The sequence below is a fragment of the Gobius niger genome (genome assembly GCF_951799975.1).
Source record: "Gobius niger genome assembly, chromosome: 1".
Classification (NCBI taxonomy): Eukaryota; Metazoa; Chordata; class Actinopteri; order Gobiiformes; family Gobiidae; genus Gobius; species Gobius niger.
Window position 1 is genome coordinate 17166963 of NC_136852.1, and position 20099 is coordinate 17187061.

At 42.7% G+C, this 20099-nt stretch overlaps 1 protein-coding gene across 3 annotated transcripts in view; it reads right to left on the bottom strand.

Moving 5' to 3' along the window:
* Positions 1-20099, bottom strand: part of schip1 (schwannomin interacting protein 1) — a 172104-nt gene that overhangs the window by 22623 nt on the left and 129382 nt on the right. Inside the window, exons 1-2 of one of the 3 annotated variants that reach the window (XM_079556345.1) lie at positions 11340-11941; positions 8694-9389 (exon numbers count right to left, since the gene is read on the bottom strand). In XM_079556345.1, the coding sequence (XP_079412471.1) occupies positions 8694-9389; positions 11340-11348 (705 nt within the window). In that variant the 5' untranslated portion in view covers positions 11349-11941. Of the gene's footprint in view, positions 1-8693; positions 9390-10371; positions 10657-11339; positions 11942-20099 lie in introns of those variants that run through there. The other 2 variants (XM_079556344.1, XM_079556343.1) reach the window with 2 other exon arrangements.

Sequence of the window (20099 nt, forward strand, 5' to 3'; positions counted from 1 at the left end):
GCTGCAAAAATACCAATACTAAGTTGTACAAAAGTGGCTTTAAAAACACAATCATGGATGAAGTTGAAGAAGCTTTTGCATTCTCTTTTTTGGCTGTAACTTCTTGCCCAACGAAACACAAATTCTTCTGTGATTCTATCAACATTTAGACTCCAGCTTTATGCTATAATGGGGAAAAATAAACACACGCTGTCATGTTTTCCATTCACACTCTGGCAGAACTCACATAGACTGCTTGTCAGTTACCAAACCCTCTTGCTATATATCTTGTTGCTGTTACTTTATCAACAGCAATTATTATAATCTTAGAGAATCTTAGAGGCAAGTAGAAACCAAGTGCAGTGATTATGCAAGTGCCCCAAATCAGCGGCGATACAGAACAAAGATTATTAACAGGAGATGGAAGCTCTCGCCCACACACGGGCCACAGTCTGTTACTGTGAGTGGCAGTGAAGCGATGGAACGACTTCAAACTAACTTCATACCAACATTCGGTGTAAAATACTGCTGTTATGTGCCACTGTTTCTCCGAGGGGGCCGTGGGCTCTGATCCTTCTCTGCTCCACATCAAAACAGCACTCGTTGGGCCTGTGCGTATTGAGCGCTGCAGATTGTGCATATTTATGAAAGCAATAATGAATAGTGCATGAAATGCCAGTGATCAGAGTGTGTGGTGGGATATGCATAAGGCAAAATGACAAACTTGGGGGAGTTCGTAAAACGCTGGTGAATAATAGATGGAGGCTTGTAAAGTAGAAAAAGGTGATTTGAGACAGACTGAATATGCAGGATTTTGCAAAACAAAACAAAACAAAAGGTGTGTTTTTCCACGAAGAACAGCATCATGGCAGTTTAGCAGAACATAAGCCCTTTAAGTACAGTATGTGGCATGAAAAGTAATGCCACTGATATAAGCCTCCACAAAACAAATTGTAAGTTATTTTTGTAGAGGGGGAACTGAGGACGTACAATTATGTCAGAAAAATAAAGTTAAGGGAAAGACATGTACGTTTTTCTGTGGCTACAAGTAAACATGTGATAACAATATACAGGACAAGAGTTGTTTATGTTTACATTTTTGGTTTTGGTTCTCGAAACAATTGTTCAATCACGCAGAATGAGCAGAATATAATGAGACCCCTACTGGTGCAATCCCTGTACAGTGAATACTCCAGGAGTTGACTGAACACTGGAGCTTCTGAGTGTTTATGGACTTACAGTATATGGAGCTTGAGACAACCCAAGTTCAGTTGCTGTGCATTTTTCTTAAACAACTAAGAGGGTGTTTTACAAACCTTGCCTTTAAAAAAGAGCTACATAACTTGTTAACCTTAATAAATCCTTTTCGTAGTCCCTCTGGAGGTAATATTACTGTTAATGGGATGAATGGGATGATTTCCTGCCACGCAATACACACTGATAGAATCACGAAGAAGAAGCTAACAGGCTAACGGACAAAGCTAGCTAGCGCCACTTAAACAGTATTTACAGCCAAGTTTGAGTGAAAAGAATTATCTCCATTGTGTAATTGGATGTACAATATCCCTCTCTCCCTTTGTCTTTTATGTCAGTGTAGTATTTACTCTCACGGACACGTAATGAGCAACAAAACTCAACATGCTACGACACCTGCAGTGGCGCTTATGACATGAGTTACTTAGTTCTGCTTTCACTAGCAAGTCACTAGCAACAAAGGAGGTTACAAGTGAAGTTGACGGCAATTTTATCCAAATACATGCAAAGGATAGTCCTGAAAATGAGACTTACTGCCTTTCTAAATGATTATTTTCACCTCAGATTGCCAGTCATGCAGCGCCACCTCCTCCTGGCACTCTTTCCTCTGCCAAGATTCTCTCCCACCACGCTGTCTGTCCGTTCCCGTAAATCTATTCGGCCCCTCCCCAGCCCAGCTTCTCCCTCTCAGCAGCAGGCCGATGGTGCACAGACGCTTTTAGTGAGCTGACATTTGTGCGGGCCGAGAAACAGCGGATAACGAAGCAGGTTGAGTCAGTGTGAGACCGGAGGCAGGCCACCCTGAGCCAGAGCTGCCATGGGAGAGGATTTTAAATATCTGATCATAAACTGTGTACATACATGGACAAATTGCTTAATTTTCCACATTTGCCAAAAACAAATAATATTTTACTTGGTTGTCTACGACGTATCTACAGACTGGCTGTTGTAATAAGCAGTTGGGTAAAGTTTCTTATGAATGTGGAATAAAAATAACTCATAATAACTCCAAGCATCTCTCTCAATTTCTCTGATTAATTTGCATATTTTTTTCTGTCTACTGAGAACTTTTCATGACTTGACCATTTTACTTTGTTGTAAGATGAATATATTATTTTGTGAACGGGATACTTCTAATAATAGTAATAATGGTTTGATTGTTCAAACACAGATGAAGCTCACAAGTGGAAAAAGGCACTGGTGTCTCTTGTGATGAAGGTGGTCTAAACGGACACAGGTGGAGCCCTGGCTTGCCGCGGCGCTGAACATGTTCTATTTTAAAAACTCAAGGCCCACTTCTTTTGCACGCTCACACCCAAACACGCTCTATAATTAGCAGCAGTAGCAGAGATTTCATGTTTAGCCAATGTGCTCCACCCAGTAAACTAAACACACACATCCAGACACACACAAGAGCCATGCTATGTTACAACTAAAGGTAAAAATGTAAAAATGTATGTGTTAACTGTGGATGTTCTTGTGTCAGAAACTCAAACTCAGATACTATTGTGACTTACAGATCATATAATCTTATACAGTGGTTTTGAATGATTACCGTAAGCGTTTTTTACCTCACAGCTAAAGTCCATAATGGAAAGTGACTGTTCGACCAGCATACTTTCTCAAACCTTTGGATTACAAGGAATTTTGTAACGTATAATCTCTGCATGGGTAAAGAATCTGTGACCAGAAGATAATAGTATGTTATTTGTTCAAGTTACAGCTAGTATCTGGAATAAAAAAAAAAAAAAACGATTTTGAAAAGAATTTGTAAAACTATGTAAGAAACTAGGACTGGGCAAAATGGCAAAAAAAAAAGAAAAAAATAAACATGTTGAAAACAAATGAAAATAGCTTTATTATGATTCATGAACAGAGACCAGATAGACCTTTTAAACAAACCTGAGCTCAGACAAACATTCATTCTCTCATTGTAATCCTCCAAACCCCAAACAGGTGCTGTTACTGCCACAGGATTCGCAGTAAACAAAGCCGTGTGACGACAATTAAGCCCTAAAAGTAACTGGGCATAAAAGATCACTGATATACAGTACGAGCCACACAAATCTAAACCATGAGTTACAACTAGACAGCTCACCATCTATTTTTCTTTGCCAATTTCCGGGCAGCCACTTCCTTGCTCCTTTATCCTCGGCCCTGGCCTTATTTATAAAGCCTGCCAATGCACCACGGCTATTGTGGACGTGTATTTCTATAGTGACGCAGCACTTTGTAGATTGACACAGAGTTTAACATTATGGCCGTCTCCTCGCGGGCTCCAACATAAATCCTGATTTCCTCCACAGCGTGCTCTGCCACTCACAGCGCCGCTCCGCAGTTTGAAAGTTTTCTTTCAGACCAGGAGGGGGGAAAGGCAAATAAGCCCCTGATGCACTCGGGCGGCGGGGGAATATTACGACTGTAATGCCTTATGACAGCATGAGGAAGAGAACAATTAGCAAAAAAAGTGGAGCAATGTAAACGGCACACAATAGAATAAGCCACAGCAAAATGATCACATGCCGACACAGAGGATACTACGCACTAAACTAAATTTTCACACAGTATAGTTTTTCGACCCACACACTAAAAACAGAAATCAATCCCATAGTGCAATATACAGTAACTCCTATCTCCTGACTTTATCATAGCCTGTGATCATAGAACATAATCATAGAACACTTATTAAACCTCTTACTAACCTATAGTTCTAAAAGTAGTAATGAAAGGCCTAACAAAGTACGCATACTTTTGCACATATTTGCTACAAGTCAGCATCTAGTTCAGATACTGTTTTTAATCATAATTTACAAAGTCTTGGAGGAGTAAAAAAGACCCCACCAATCTTGCCCTGTCCCACTAAAATTCCTCAACATAACCTTTTCCTTAAACCCCAACTATGACGGCATCATACATATTGTATCAAACATGTGACCCATTCACAGGGGCAGTATTGAACAAATCTGTGTCATATCATCCTCTCACTGGCCATACAGTTAGCCTGAGAGCATGCACAGTCTTTCTTGGGCACGTCTCTGGGTGAATCAGAGGAAGGGTGTGTGCTCTTTATCTAGTTGATGACACACAAACACCAACGGGGCAAGTATGTGTACCTGCAGGCTGTTACTTTAGAACTGCAACACTGCCTTTTTAACTCAGAGATGTATTTTTGTTACTCCAATGACATCACTCCAAGCTGTCAAAACTTCAGGCAAGAAACTGCAGTTTGACCTACATTTACCGACTGAACTGAACTTTGACATACAGTATTGATAAGACTAGCAGGAGATGGGTTATATAAACACTGCTTTTTTCTTTATAGGGTTTACAATACGCACTTCAGCCTTCAAACTGAGTCATCCTTACACAGTGTGACGAAAGCTAACTTATATGGCAAGAGCAAGAACTGTCATTCCTTTTGTTCACCCAGTCTGTGATTATACCCTTTTAAGGCGCTGCTTTTGCCTATACCTCTCCACTTTATGAAACATGTTCTCAATGACGACTTTCAAATTTTTTAGATGTTGACAGTCTGTCTAGCCATCCACACAGAGTTCATCACCAATATTTGAGGCAGCTTTATCTAGTCCACTTGTCATAACATTCTTAGGAACATGCAAACCAGGTGTGCACACACGTGTGTCGTGAAATCAGCATTCAAATCAACGACACTCCCTGAAAACAATGGAAAAAAGTTGCGTCGAGAGATTTGTGCCTGTATCAACCTGCTTCATCCTATGGGTCTGATAGAAAAAAAAACATACAAGCAGATGTACAGATGGTTCTACTCTAACATTTTTCATATCTTCCTCTTGGACACAGCAGAAATATGCATTGCCTTAAGCTATAATGTGAAATCCGAGAACATTTTTAGTTTTCTTAGCCCGTGGGCATACATCTGCTGTAATGCGGGAAAGCAAGACTGTGCAGTACCTGAGTGAGTTGCCCAACTTGCTGTGGAGAATCCAACTTTAGGCAGAGTAGTCAACAATCCACACAAAACAAAAGTGGAAAATCTCCAAAACATTAGCTCAGTGCACAATGAAAGACTGGAAAAGATGATGGGGAAGACTGAGTGAGTGCTGTGTTCCAGCTTGTACCACATTCACTCACAGAACCAAAACAGTAAAGGCCGTCTACACCTGGCCCTGGCCCCGCCCCTAATGTGACCCCTCCTACTTCCTGTTCATAAATACGTCCACTTCATTTGCATCCTCCTGCCACTATAATTTACTCCACAGACGACACTGTACTTTCTGCTTTGTTTCCCCCATTTTGTGCCTCTTTAGCAATCACTTCAGGGTATATAAATAGCTATAGTGTAAGGCAGCGCCCCTCCCCTTGGCCTCTCCTTCTACGTGGCACAGGCTGAAAAGCAGTAGTTATAGAGTAGACGTCAGTGGTTGAACTCATAATCATAGACTGCGCAGCGACGTCTATCCTTCAGCGTCTCTCCAACATTGATTTTCTTTGACCTTTCTTTCCTTTTGATTTCCAGCCCTTCACTTTTTCTGCGGCCTTGAAGAGGTTCTGTGTTCTCATTTTGACTGCTTGTTGAAGTCTGACATATAGAAGTATATGGTTTGCTCCTTGATCATTGCAATATGGGGCTTGTGTACAACTCTTATCGGTAGATATAAATGTTTCCTGGTTCAAGTACAGGACTCCAAGGGCCTTTCTATGTGGGGCTTACATGTCAGGTCTGGGTGACCTCCTGACCCTCTTGCTCAGGTACACTGGGCGCTGTACTGCAGTTTATGCAGAGAACTATTTTCCCTATTAATGAGACTGTACCTTGCTTGACCTCTTAACCCCCGCCGACAGTGCATTTTCTCTTATCTGCTTTACCTACATCTAAAAGGTTTTCCTCGCATTGTTACCTTGCGTTGTCGTCACTTTTTTTGACTTTTTGTTTTATTGCTTTTAGGTGCATTTTTACCACATTTGTGTCACTTATTTGATGCCTTTCTGTTGCTCTTTTAATCCACGTCATAAAATATTTGACCTTACCACAAGGCCTAGATCAAGATCCGATCAGGACTAAAAAAAGAAGAAAGAAACCTAAAATGGACTAGTGCCTAAACTGTGTGTAAACCTTGTCGAAATCATAAAGACACTTAACTTAAATGCCTTACTAAAACATAAATAAAATGATTGAAGTGTCTTAATTGCAGATGACTGAAGAAGTCACAACCTGAGAAACATTAATTACATTTTTGAGATTATAGTTTTTGTCCATGATTCCTCAAAAGCGTGGTTGTAATTCATGCCAATTGGTGGACTATTCAAAGAGGACTGTTTCCGATGACTGTGTGGCTCGTTAGCCTAGCGTGACCTCGCGACCTTTGAGTTTGTTGTGCCATGTCATGCTCAGAGGTGCAGAAAACAGTGCTGTGAGCCCCCCGAGACTAACCTTTTAAGCGCACTTTACCCACACGTCGCTTTTGAATGGTTGCAACCGGGGCAGCTCTGGGTGTGCTCTGTGAGACTGTGAAAAAGAAAACACCCCGAGGCCACGGATTTAATCACTTCTCCAGAATGCGCCGCAGTCGGTTTTAGGACAGCCACGCAAAGAAAAGTGACCCTCGTCTTGAAGGCATAATATTATTGTTTAGCTTTCGGGGCGTGCAGCCTAATGTGGGGTTAGGATCAGTGTTACCTCTGGAGCGATTAAGATCCCAAGAGCCTCTTTGTGCCACGTGCCTCCAGAGTTCATTAGGACAAAATTACACACAGAACCCCCGACATACACACCCTCCCCACCACCCTCACAGACCTCCGCCCACAGCCGGCATGCAGATGTTGAGATTGCACTAGAATTAGCCCTTTCATACAGCTACCTGCACAGGCGCGTCAAGCTCATAAATATAAATGAAGTTAAATATTTCACAGCATTTTAACCCTGACCTTAAGGCTGCAGTGAAAATGACTGTTTGATTAAGAAGTGCTGCGAAAGTCTTTGAAAGCACTGCTGTTTTAGGAGCTCAACTGAACCATGAAGATCTCTTGTCCCATGGTACCCCTAAGACCAGACAGAATGACCTCTCCCTGCATCAGCACTCTCGCCATAATGCCTGAGTGAGCGTCTAAATATTTAACAAGGTTTTAAAACCACTAGTCTCTTTTCTCTTGAGGACAAACTGGGGCGGAAAATATAAGAATTAAGAAACCCAGATGCCCCCTTTGATATAAAAGCATGCTAAAAGAAACCTGCTTTGCTAAAATGCCAGTTGACTGCCTCTGAGAGGGTTAGTGCAAGGTTAATAATGAAATTGGCCTTTGAACTATAGTAAAGAGGTCAAGGAGAATAAATGTATGGTTCGATAGGCCAGTATGACAGACATTGACATTTGAAATTCATATATAGAATACAATGTTCTGTTTAAACATAAATGAAAGCCTGTGGTATCAGCAGAAATATATATTTTCATATCCTTCACCAATTATAGTATTACCATGTAAAATAAAGAATATATTTCCTATCCTACAATATAGGACATGAAATGTGGCTGCTACCTGTTTCTAGGCTAAAGCCTCATAGTCTGAGAGTTCTGATAAACAGTGCCACACATGGGTATATGGGCCTGAAATGGAAGTTCCTTAAGATATCCTCTTTCCTCCCATGTTCCCTCCTCAAACCCCCTCTCGTCCTGCCGCATTCCTTACGTGCCTCTCGGAGACAGAGGGGGGCTTCAGGAACAAACATTTACAATGACACCAAATGCCCATTGTCTTTGTGCACCGCGCATGTTACTTAGGTGGTGAAGAATAGCAAGCCATGCTTTGGGCTGAAATGTATAAGCAGTAACAATGTATCACATCGAAAAAAAATCCCATCCACCCAAAAAATCAAAACATACTGCCCATTAAAGCAGACATTTAATTATCAAGTCAAATGCCATGTGAGGTCAGGCCCTTAAGGTTTTAGCTTAGAGCTTCATGATACTGTTACTGAAGTGCCACAAAGCCATGTGCCTTTCAGCAGAAGGCTGGTGCAACAATGACCTCTTCTGGTGGAAACCTCATATTGCAGTAACATTCTCTCAGTTTAGTATCTGTTACTTAAAACAAAATAAGGAAAAAGAAGAATTTATATTATAATGTTTTTTCTTTTACATCATCATTATTTTTGGTTGGACTTCTTGGATCCAGCGCATACTTCCTGTTTGTGTTATGCATCACTGCAGTAAGAACAACTTCATCTATATCCTGTCTGCCCCCTGCTGCCTCCATTTCCTTCCAGCTGGGTCCCTGGGCGTCATGATGGTCAGAGTAATAGCTATGCTATAGCTTAGTGCAACATTACCAGACTAATCCTCAGTCATTTCAGCCAACTTAGCCTCATGCTTCTGAATCTGTCTGACACAGATAACTATAGGATTAACGATCACTGATACACACATCATGTGTTATAAGCTTTGACCACAGCACAGAAGCAGGACAGAAGCATGCACACTTACTGAGGTGTAGTGGGTCTTGCCAGTGTTGTAATTGTAGTTGTGGTTGAGGTTCTGGTTTTCCTGCTCTCTGCACTGTAGACCAGCCAGATGTCTCTCCAGAGCAGCCCAGTCCATGGTGGGCAGAGGGTCATCATCCACGCTCTGGTCCTGCCTGTACCTCCCTGTGTGTCCCCGAATCTCTGCTGCACCCCCAGCAGAGCGGCTCACTCGGGCCTGCCTAGAGCTGCGCTGTGAGGAGGCGTCTGTGCTCTCCTGTCCAGCAGCATGGGGCTGGCTGAGTGGCACAATCACATTTCCATTCTGTTTTAGTTCCTCGGGGCTGGAGTCGCTTGTGGCAGCAGGTCCACTGGGAGTCAGGGTGGATGGCACAGTCTTCATTTCATGCAGTTCATCTGCCAGTTTACAACTGATCACTGTCTTTATGTAGCCACTGTCGTGGTCATTGGCTCCATCACCTCCACCGCCGCCTTTTTCTGGGCCAGGATGCTGTGAGGAACTGTAGCTATCTCGGTACTCGCTCTCCCACTCCTCGATCACCTTCTTCTTGTACTGCTGGTAGTCCTCGTCCTCCTCGTAGTCTTCCAGAGCAGTCAAGTCTATGGAGGGGGAGCAGGGTGTCACCTTGTTGGAGTTTGACTCAGAGCTGGAGCGACTGGAGGCGTCGCTGCCAAGGTCCATGCCATCCTCCCGGTAATCCTACAGCAACAGAGAGAGGGGATGACATGAGATTGGGCTTTACTACAAAGATACAGTGGGAAATACACACTACAAGGGAATAAAGGACAATTAAGGGAAGTTAAGTGAGCAGTCTGAATAAGTCACTACAACAACAAAGGCACATCCCGTCTAAAAGGAAACTCAACTTCCTTCAACACTGATTTGATCAACTTTCCGATGTTTTCAACTATTTTGCTGCATCTTAGCACACAATGCAAACTATGTAAAAATGACACATTATACAGTTTTTATATCGGAAAATAAAAAATATAATTAGAGTCCCAAGTATCACAGGACACATCTATTGCTATAAATCACAGAGACAAAACTGCATTGTCAACTCATGCCATGCATCCCCATACCTTGACTTGTGCTCAACCATGCACAGCATAAATGATCACTAAATGACCACATCACTGATTTACATCAGAAATCTCTATTGACCGTGGGCCTTGCCCTCAAAATTAGTTAAAATGTAAGATGAATTAACTTGAAACATTTCCACATCAAACTAAATTAAAAGCACAGTAAAATTAGAAGCACTTGGTAATTTTAAGCAACTGATGACAATTATTCTTCCATTGCCTGTCACAATTAAAGCCACAAATGGTCCAACATGGACCAAGCCCACAAACAATGGTAGCAGAACCATTGCAATATTGCCATTTCATTTTAGTGCAGCCTATTATTTTGATCTGCACTGTTTGGTCTGTAGGCTAGACCGTATGTAATCAGAAATCCTACTGGGGATTATTTTCTGGGGTATGACGGTCTTTGACACACAACTCCCCCCAAAAGCCCTGAAGGCGGGGGCATAACATTAGCTTTAGCAGCCTCTTGAAGCTCCTTGTTTATTATCTGATGACTTTACAAACACACTTGGCACCCACAACAGTCACCTCACCTCAGCATATCTGATCGCACTATGTAAAAATAAAACTACTGCGTAAAACCCGCTTACCCGAGTGTTCATGAACCGAGCCGGATCACTCTACGGTCACCAGCCTGTGTGGCACATGCACACGCCTCTCATTCCCCCCGTATTCCTCTTTCCTCAACCACTAAAAGTCAAATAAAGTGCGTTCACAAGCACGGGTTCCTCGCTTGTTAAACCCACGGAGCGTTTCACACACACACACTCCGATCTCGTTTCCAAATCTCGGTCAGCGATCCTCTCTTGAAGTGGCGCAAGGTCCAACAGCAACGCGTCCAGTACTCGCTCGGTTCACCCCCCAGATAATACCACGTCAACGCAAAAAAAATATAATAACAGAAAAGAGAAGAATGCGCCGCGATAGAACCCCCGGCATGAGACTGCGCGGTGCGTAAAGCTGATCCGCTGTGGGATTAGCGGAAGCGCGGGCAGGCAGACAGACCATACAAGCAAGCAGGATTCGGCCAACAAAATACATGCAAATTGACAGCTGCGCGGTTCCCCACCCTTGCCCCTGCCGGTGGGGTGTTTTGGGTGAAACGGGGGACGCTTAATTCATGTCACTAGCTGCCCCCGACAATAGGGCAGGCTATCTGAAGAGACGTGGATGCACACGCCCAGCAGGATTTGCGTGCAAGTGGAATTTCTTCACGCTTTGACAGCTGCACTGTAACATCTGGCAAGGCATCAAGGTTACATTTTAAGTGTCACAACGCGTATGTCAGTTTCACATCGGCTCGTAAACATGGCCAGAAACGCTGCGCCTTTCTCATTTTGCAGAGTCATTCAAAGGCTACTCCAAATGATGTAATGTTCCCCCCCCCAAAAAAAAGTCCCTAAAGAGAGGACGCGCTCACATCCTCCGGCAACAAGAAACGCCCAGCAATAGCCTGCAAACCTTTAACTTTGGAATTGACACACGCCATTACCAGTGCGCGTAAAATCAGCTCCTCCAGGGTAAAAAAAAAAAAAAAAAAGTGGCCACACATACTTACAGTCATCATGTTGGCAGCTTTCCTCGTTTCAAGACATGGTAACGGTAAGAATCCCAACTGCTGCCAACGGTGACGGGTAGTTTCACAGCGGCTTTAGTTGACTTTAAGACGTGGAAAGTGAGAGCGGAGGCTGGTTTTGCTCCTTAGACGGAGAAATGACAAGGTGCCGGTGGATAATTCAGTAGCACCATCGCTGTGAGAGTCCGTTTGCCCACCAAGGAAGTAATAATAACGGCTGAAAAATGGTTAAATGGTCGTCTTAAAATCCAAGCAGGTCACCTCGACTTCTTCCTCGGCTTCCAATACAGCGCACGCCGGCGTCAGAGAGGGAAATAAATAGGATGTGAGTTAAGTGCGTCCCCTTATATTGTAGGCTAGTTCACGCTTCGCCGCTCTCATCCAACCAGACAGCCTTAATAACTCCGCTATTACGCAGGAAAGGCGCCTCAGAAGCAGTGGGCGCACGGGGGGAAAAAGTGCTGGTCCTTATAGGCGCTCGTGGTGGTGACTTATAAGCCGGTGGTGTGTGTCTCTCTGTCGCTGCCCGAGGGAAGAAGGAGAGGAGAAAGTGACGAGGACAAAACAACTAGAGCCCAGCCTTCCTGCACCCGCTGACCTTGTGGATGGCAGCGAAGAAAAAGGGAGGGAGACAAGGCGAGGGAAAACACTGAAATTGGTAAATTATTAAACGCACCCGTGGTCCTGAATTAAGAAGACAGTCACGTGGACGTGCATCAGAATCCCGAGAAAATGAGCTCGGAGGGTGTTCGCTTGATTATCGGAGGTGTTAGACCAGAAAATGTGGTCGCCTATGTGGACTTTCCATTACCATTAAGACACTGTGTTCATAAGCTTTATAAACTATAAGTGCACAGCTGCAAAACCAAGGGGCATGAAGCACAAAATTATGACACCTGGCTCTTATTAGTGCGTGATGTTTGTAGCCATCTGCCAAATATGCATTACAATCAACACACTCATCATTTCAGCTTGTCTGTTGGATAACTGAACCTACAGCCTGTTCATGATGTTAGTTACTCAACACTGCAGGTTCTGGAGATGGTCTGATCTGGTCGGATGATCACATTTATCTCTTTCACATGTGTCTCTGTCCTACCTGTCAGTGGTCATAATCTTTTGCCTGAACCTATGCTGCTTGAAGATAGAAAAACAACACATGGGCACACACACTTGTATCATACAGACAGACACACACACACACACACACACACACACAGATGGCAGCTGCAGAGCTTCTGCAGAAGTGGGGTTAACACTAATGTGCCTCGTATCTTCATGTAGCATTCTGCTTCCTCCTCAAGCAGCTGCTGATTTACATATCCTAAATACGACATCCATTTAAAGTCAGTCATAACCCAGTCTCTTCACTATTGAACTAAATGCGCTGCAAAGAGCTCACAAGTGATTCTTAAATGTTCCCAAAATCACTAAATGTTTCTACAGTTGCTCTGTGGTGATGACAGCTGGATATAGTGACTCACATAGGCATGTTCTGATATGTATTTGATTGAATAGTGGGAGCTGTCCTCCATCGTGGTGCATTGTGGGTATTATAATAGATGCACAAAGGAGTTGAGGCATGTAATAACAGAGCAGGACTTCAAAGACCCCTGGCTGAGTGCTCCCTCTTACACTTTACACCATGGGGACAGCCCAGTAAGAATCGCCCCGAAGAGGAGACCGCAGGAGTCCAGCGTTTGTGCTGTAAGCTACTTCCTGCAAAATTAAACCAAATTAAAGTCATGGCAAAGTTATGTGCTCATTAAATCAATACACAAGCCATGGTAGAGAAGACGTATAGTCAACATTTTTATATTTCCTATTAACAACTGCTTTAAAACTTCATAAACACCGCTGCAACTGCTCCCACACGTTATGCCATTTCCAACACCAGTGCATCTGCTACAATAAGCCACCTTACTACGTCGCTAACAGAAAAAAGAAGGTTCAGCTACAGTATTTCCTGATTCACAGCAGTCTCTTCTTGGCACTGATCATCCCCCAAGTAACAAAACTTTCACAACATTTCCTGTCAGAAAATTAAGATGAAGTTGTCCACAGTTTGTCACTTCAAAGCTCTCTTCATCACACTCTGAAGAAAAGGATGGAGGAGGTGGACGAAGAGTTCACAGCTCAAAATGGTCCACTTCAGGCAACTGACTGTATCCTGACAGCAAGGTGTGGGACTTGTCAATCTGCCATTCACCAAGAATAACCAGTCACAGCGAGGTTTTACATGCGAGAAAACAACTCTATCTTCGGCAACTGGGCTAAAGTGTCCTTACTAACATTAATTAAAAACAATATAAATGATCACTCCAGTGTCTTACATTTCAAAAACCCCATTGGTTATTTTTTCCCAATCAATCAAGCTGGATTTTCTTGACTTAAGGCAGACATTTCACTATGTAGCTTTTTAAAGACTCTGTCGAGAGCTGTGGTGAAACACCGAGTAAGTCAACAAAATCCAGCTGCTTCGATAGATTGCATTTATAATGAATGCACCTGAAGTTTTATCTTTTTACAGTTTGATTGGTTGGTTCATTCTTATTCCCTTTTCCCTATACAGTATTTAGCAGTTTTCATTGCACAATCCCACACTCTATATCAATTTGATCCTGATTCTCCCCAGCTCCTCTCCTGTCACAGCTCTGTAAATAAGAAGACCTTCAAGACATATTCAATTCACCAGAAAGAACTGTAAATATTAAAAAGACCAGTCTGCTAAAGATGAATAGCAAATAAAGCAGCAACAAGGCCACACATAATAACACATTTTTTAAGCTTGCACACAATTTTAGTAGGATTGATGATCCAAATTGTAAAAGAATATTGAATATTGCTACTTGCTACTTCATATCAATTTTTACATTTCATTATGACACCACCATAAGATGACCGTTTTACCAACTCCAGGTAAAATCCAGAAAAGTAAAATATTACTAGTTATAAAACAAGATGATGAACACATGGTATGGTATGTTTCATGCTCATTCTAGGCATGTACAGTGTAGTCAATTACATATTTCAATAGAATATTTTTAGCCTCTGACAAGTGTGAAATGAATTGTGCCAAAAATATATAAAATAGAACAAACATACACATACCATATTAGGTGTGTGCTCCAGTTTTCCACATCAACCAAAAACATATACAGGCAAAGCCTTGAGTGCTAGTACTTCTCCCGACCAGGATCCAGCTCAGAGCTGCAGAAGGGTCTTGGGCTCTGTATGACATTTGCTCTCATCTCCAGAAGTTCTCGACAGCCCTGGCATAACACACATTTTCTCCATTTCAAGCAACATGAAACTATCTTCTGCATTTTACTGTTATTGCAAAGTAGGTAAAGCAATGTCTATATTGCAATAAGCCACAATATATCACAATCTTCAAGATTAGTTCTCCAACATGCATTTTTGTTTCTCATGTGGTGCTGCCCCGGCACATACCCAACAGTCTTTATGAAATCAATCTTCCCTTAAGTCACAGGAAACTGCACCAACTTGTTAATAAAGTTATGAGCGGGGCGACTGCTGTGAAGATGGTAATGGTGCACAGGAGAAGAGGCCAGGTCTGACTCCGAGGCCATTTGGTCCTCAGCACTGACGCTCATTAGAGGAGAGAGGGAGGTGTGTAATGTGTTCAATTAGTCCAGTCTGGAGAGCCGTCCTGTGGGGAGCAGGGTCCAGGTGCATGCTCCAAACACCATTTCCACAAAGCACTTTTCTGTTTAGGGCTGAACCATTTAGGAAAAACATCAATTCATATTTTATGTTTTGAAATAAACTTCACTGTGTACATTTTAAATATGTCCAGAGCATTAACCTTTAGGCGAATATTTAAATATTAAAACACACAAATTGTTAAACATGTTGGTAGAAGTACGTATACACTACACAGTTTTTTTTTTAATGCAATAGGACCCTGTGGATGCATTTGTGTTGTTTGCAGTGAACATTGCATTACCTAAATAACTGTTGCTTATAATTTGCAAGCTTTCAAAGCGTGATTTATCTCATCGCCTTATTTCTGGGCTATAGTCCCACCTGTATCTCACTGCTAATTTGAACTTTCCACATTCCAAGGTGAATCTTCGGTCATGCTTTTGTGGTTTCCTGCATACTTTTGACTCTTTCAGCTCTTTTTGCAACGCAGCAGAAGGCACCCACAGATGTTAAATAGTCAGAAATGGATCGACTTGGGAGTATGTCAGGCCCCAGTCTGTGTAGCCTGGCTGGCACTCCCTGTGCGCCCTGTCAGCACTATCACCAGTGGAGATATGTATCCGGCCTGTCCCCCGCACACCAGACACACAATTTACTGCCCACACCAAATTGGAACACTTTTGTGGCTTAGCTTGCACCTGCGCCACTTTCCCTCATAAACGGCTAAACATCAAGGTCCGGGGGCTATTGGAGAAGTAAAACAGTAGGAGTTGATTTAAGAGCAAATGAAACCAGGAAAATAGGCCGGTATCTTTTTTTTACTTAAGACATAAACACAACAGATCTGTGCAAGATGTAATGGGCAACTTTTCAAAAGAGTGCTGTCTGACCTATCCCCAGCTCCGCAGAGTGCCAGGTTGTCTGAGCGTTGTCGAGGTTAAAGCCACTCTGACGTGTGATCAGCCGAGATGTGGCTGAGGGACAAGTGCACTGTGGGAGAGAGTTAGTGCTGGATACATTTCAAACTTTGATATCTGAACGCCGCTCACTGGAAAACATGCGCACATATACCTTGGCAGCTGTCAGCACATTGTCAAGATCAATTATTCATACACTCCTCAATGTCAGCTGTGAGGTATTCCAGTTGACTAGATTCTATGGGTGTTGGGTATTCAGGTACATTGCATGTTGTAAACAATTGCAGTTGTTAATAAAAACGTATAATGCAATCGTCTTACAGGGCATTTTTGTGCATTATTCATTTAATCCATATTTGGTGGTGGTAAGCTGCCTTGACTCACTCACCCAAGCCTACAGAACCGGGTACTAACAAGGCTCAAGCTTGCTTACTTCTGAGATCAGACAAGATTGTGCATCCACAAGTTGCAACAGTAGAATACTATATTCCTAAAAACAATATTCTCCCTTGGTACAGAAATCGTGACCATCTTATACATACTCCTCTGAAGAACCCAGGCTGCTTTCTTTATTGTGACAATGACCTCACCCTCCACAGAGGCTCATGCCTTTGTCACCTTCCTCCATTATAGTCGCCTCAATGAAACCTTTGTGGCTTGCTTATCTTCACTGCAGCTATTTTACTCTTTTCTCTACTTTTTATTCTGCTTCCAGTCATTTCTTCCCATCTCCTCTAGCTCCTGCATTTCAAATGCTCAGCACAGCTTCACAGACTGAGGCTGGGAGGCTAAATAGGCATGAGGGCATCAGACCCACAGCTCCGCAGCTGAAAGCAACCACCAGAGAGAGGAGAGCAGGCAACATCAATGGAATATTTAGAAAAGCAGCTCAACAAGAGGAATCAGACAGCAAATGGACTGTAGAGAGTGTTGAATCATTCACAAGGCAAACAACAGGCCCAGGCATCAATACAGCAGACAGGGGAAGAGACTGTGGAGGTGTTGTTAATGCGGCTCAGCCAGAGCTCCAGACCAATTAGAAATTTAACATTCACTTCATTTTGTTGCACTGTCTGCCTCATGGCATTAAAATAGAAAATGACAGCAACATCATTAGGATCAACACCTTAAAAATTCTGATATTGATATCTCTTATCTCTTGATAACTCTTTTACTAATGTTAAAGAGAATTTGTGAGCAAAAGCACCAATTTACCACCAGGACACCAAGTTAAAGTATAAAGACGTGGATTATTATTTTTTTTTCAAACAAATTGTCATGTACTTTCGCTTGATAAAACATTAAAAAGCGCCCTGGTGCTTTTGAGGTGTCCGTTAAAAAGCATTAGGTGTGCCTGTGCCATGTGACTCTTGTAGGAGGGTGAGATGAGGTAGGAGGTGAAGACGGCGCAAAGCCCTGTTCACTTTATGCAAACATGGTGCAATTTTAATGGCCTCCCTGGTACTTAGGCAGCCCCTGTTAGGTAAGGAGACACAACCGGGAGAGGGAATATGTAGGAGGCTTTTTAGACCACTTTACTCTTTGAAGCTGTCAATTCGAGCCATGCTTCTGCCATCCTCCCTCTCTCCTCTGCATCCTATCCTCTTTCACCTCTGCTCTACTCATGCATGTTATCACTAAGCTGGCAGCGGCAGGAGGCTACAGAGAAATCCTTATGCCCGAAACGGTCCCCTGGTGGCACGCGAGCCTCCGCCTATCCATCTCCATTTTCACTGGCACACGCTCCGCAGCTGTCCTCTTCTCTCACCACCGTAACCATTATGCCATTATCCCTACATCACCACATCCGACTCAAACGTGTGCGTGCCATAAGTAATGACTTCCCAGTGACGGGCGACTGTGTTTCCTGAGCCGCAAAACCTGCTGGGTAACAGAGGGGGCTTCAGACAGGTGGGACGGCGCTTCGTCTGCTCCACTGACACCTTTCTCTCCAGCTGAACGGAATTGGTGTGACGGTGAAAAGCTCCGTTAGATACTTTTATGTCAACGGCAACTCCAGTATTTTACATTTTAGAATCTCTTTTGGCTTTTTCATAATGTGGAATGCGTCGGGAATCCCAGAAATGTTGTATAGAAAGCTGTCAATGGAGCATATTTTTCGTAAGTTTAAAGCTGCACTATGCAACTTTATATGTGGGGAAAAAAAGTTGATATTTCTGTTTATGTGACATTGTAGTGATCCAGTGGCTGTGTGAGTGGTCAGCATGGCGCTTTTACTTTCCATCACAGTGGTCTCTGGGACGCTCCAGGATCCGTTGTTTGGAAGGTTTTCACTGCTGTCGGATACAATATGACACAAATATGAACTTTTTTTTTTCCACATAAAAAATTGCATAGTGCACCTTTAAATGTGGTTTATCAAAGAAATTCAGAACATTCCTTTTGAATATGATGTCGTACAGAAAAACTTCTTTGCAAATTCTCAAGTGAACACATTTTTCTTCGACTAAAAATCAAATCCAAAACATTTTGCGATATAACAAATTCTGATGTGGTACAACTGGGTCACAGGATCATCAAAGCTACAGTTCCTGATGAGCAATTGTCAGTCAAAAGAAGCAAAAGAAGTACAACTTTTAATAACCCCGTTGATGAAATCATAACAGCACTGCAAAACCTTTTCGAAACTGCAGAAAGAATATCCTGCACAAAGTACATTTCTTGGTTCCCTCGACTTTAATGTAAACACTTTGTTGTAGGAAGCAACAAGAAACAGGGGGCATGAAATCTATTGTCTTTGCTTCTCGCTGTATATATAAATGGAGAACTCAGAGTAAACAAATAAGAATGTAACAGAATATTGGATTGCTGAAAACAGGAAGCTCTCAAAGAATATCCGTATTACTTTATCCACTTTGTCACAACTTTGTTTCCAGCGAGAAGCACTCAAAGCACGGATGGGAAATAGAGGTATTGTTATGGATGCCTTTCAGATGACATTGGTGTCGAATAGATGGGGTTTGAAAAGAGGGATGTTGCAATAATGTTGAGCCGAGACATAGAAACAACGCTTTCTTTTCTCCTTTGTGAGATCAATAAAGGATTATCTTATCTTATCTTATCTTTTGACATTCACAAATATCTTTCTAAGGGCCAACTATTATTGATTCAAGATTTAAGACACAATATTAAAAATCTGCTATTTAAAGTGAGTGTCCAACCTGGGAGATGCCAAATCCAGCAGTGTCTTTTACTCCCTTTCTCGCAATACTGTCATGTCTATATAGGAAAAATAAAGCAAGCAGGCAAAAAAAGAAAGAAAAAGTGTACGTCCAGGAGGTTTTTGACTCTTGAGACGCATTGTATCTTTTGGGGGATAGAACTTCCTGCAATGTCAACACTCGCAAATATCATTATGCTACCCACATCTCAGCTTGAGCACCACTGCGGCGGATTTTCTGGATTTTTATTTTGACACTGTGTGAACCAGCCCCGAGTTCTCCTCTTAGATAAACCTGGCCCAGAATTCTAAGCGCGGCAATAAGGTCAAGAGAGTAATCCCTGTCCGCTAAAATGTCACCGCTCTCCGGCTCAGGCACGACTCCCCGCACGCCGCATCACAACAGCGCACCATCGATCACACACTAATTAGGAATGGATACCGGTGAGTGTGCACGTGTGCGAGGGGGGGAGCGGCCGTATCACACTAGAGGGCTGAAAACATCACTTCCAATTACACACTCGGCAGGAATACTTATGTGATTTAGTGGTTTGTCTAACACATGCGCTCTAATGGGACAGGAAGAGAGGTGAATGATCGCGCCCTGAATTGAGTGCGACCCAAGGAGAGGAACCAAGGTGAGCGGCAGCAATAGGATACATATTTAAAGCGGGGGCACTATTTTCAACAACAGCACATCTTGATCACTGAACTCTTAACCAAGTGCTTTTTCTCCGGTTCAGCTTTATCCAAATCAAGGCCTATAGGCCAGTGTAACAGCTCATTTGAAAGCTAAGACCTACAAAATTCATCCAAACGGATCATTTTCCCCGTGTTGTCGTCACTTTTTCATTGCCTTTTTGCCATGTTTTTCTCTCTTATGTTGTATTTTGATCCTTGTTTTGATCTAATTTTGTCATGCGCACTGACCCTAACTGACCCTCACTCCCCTACAAAACAAACATCTTTAAAAAA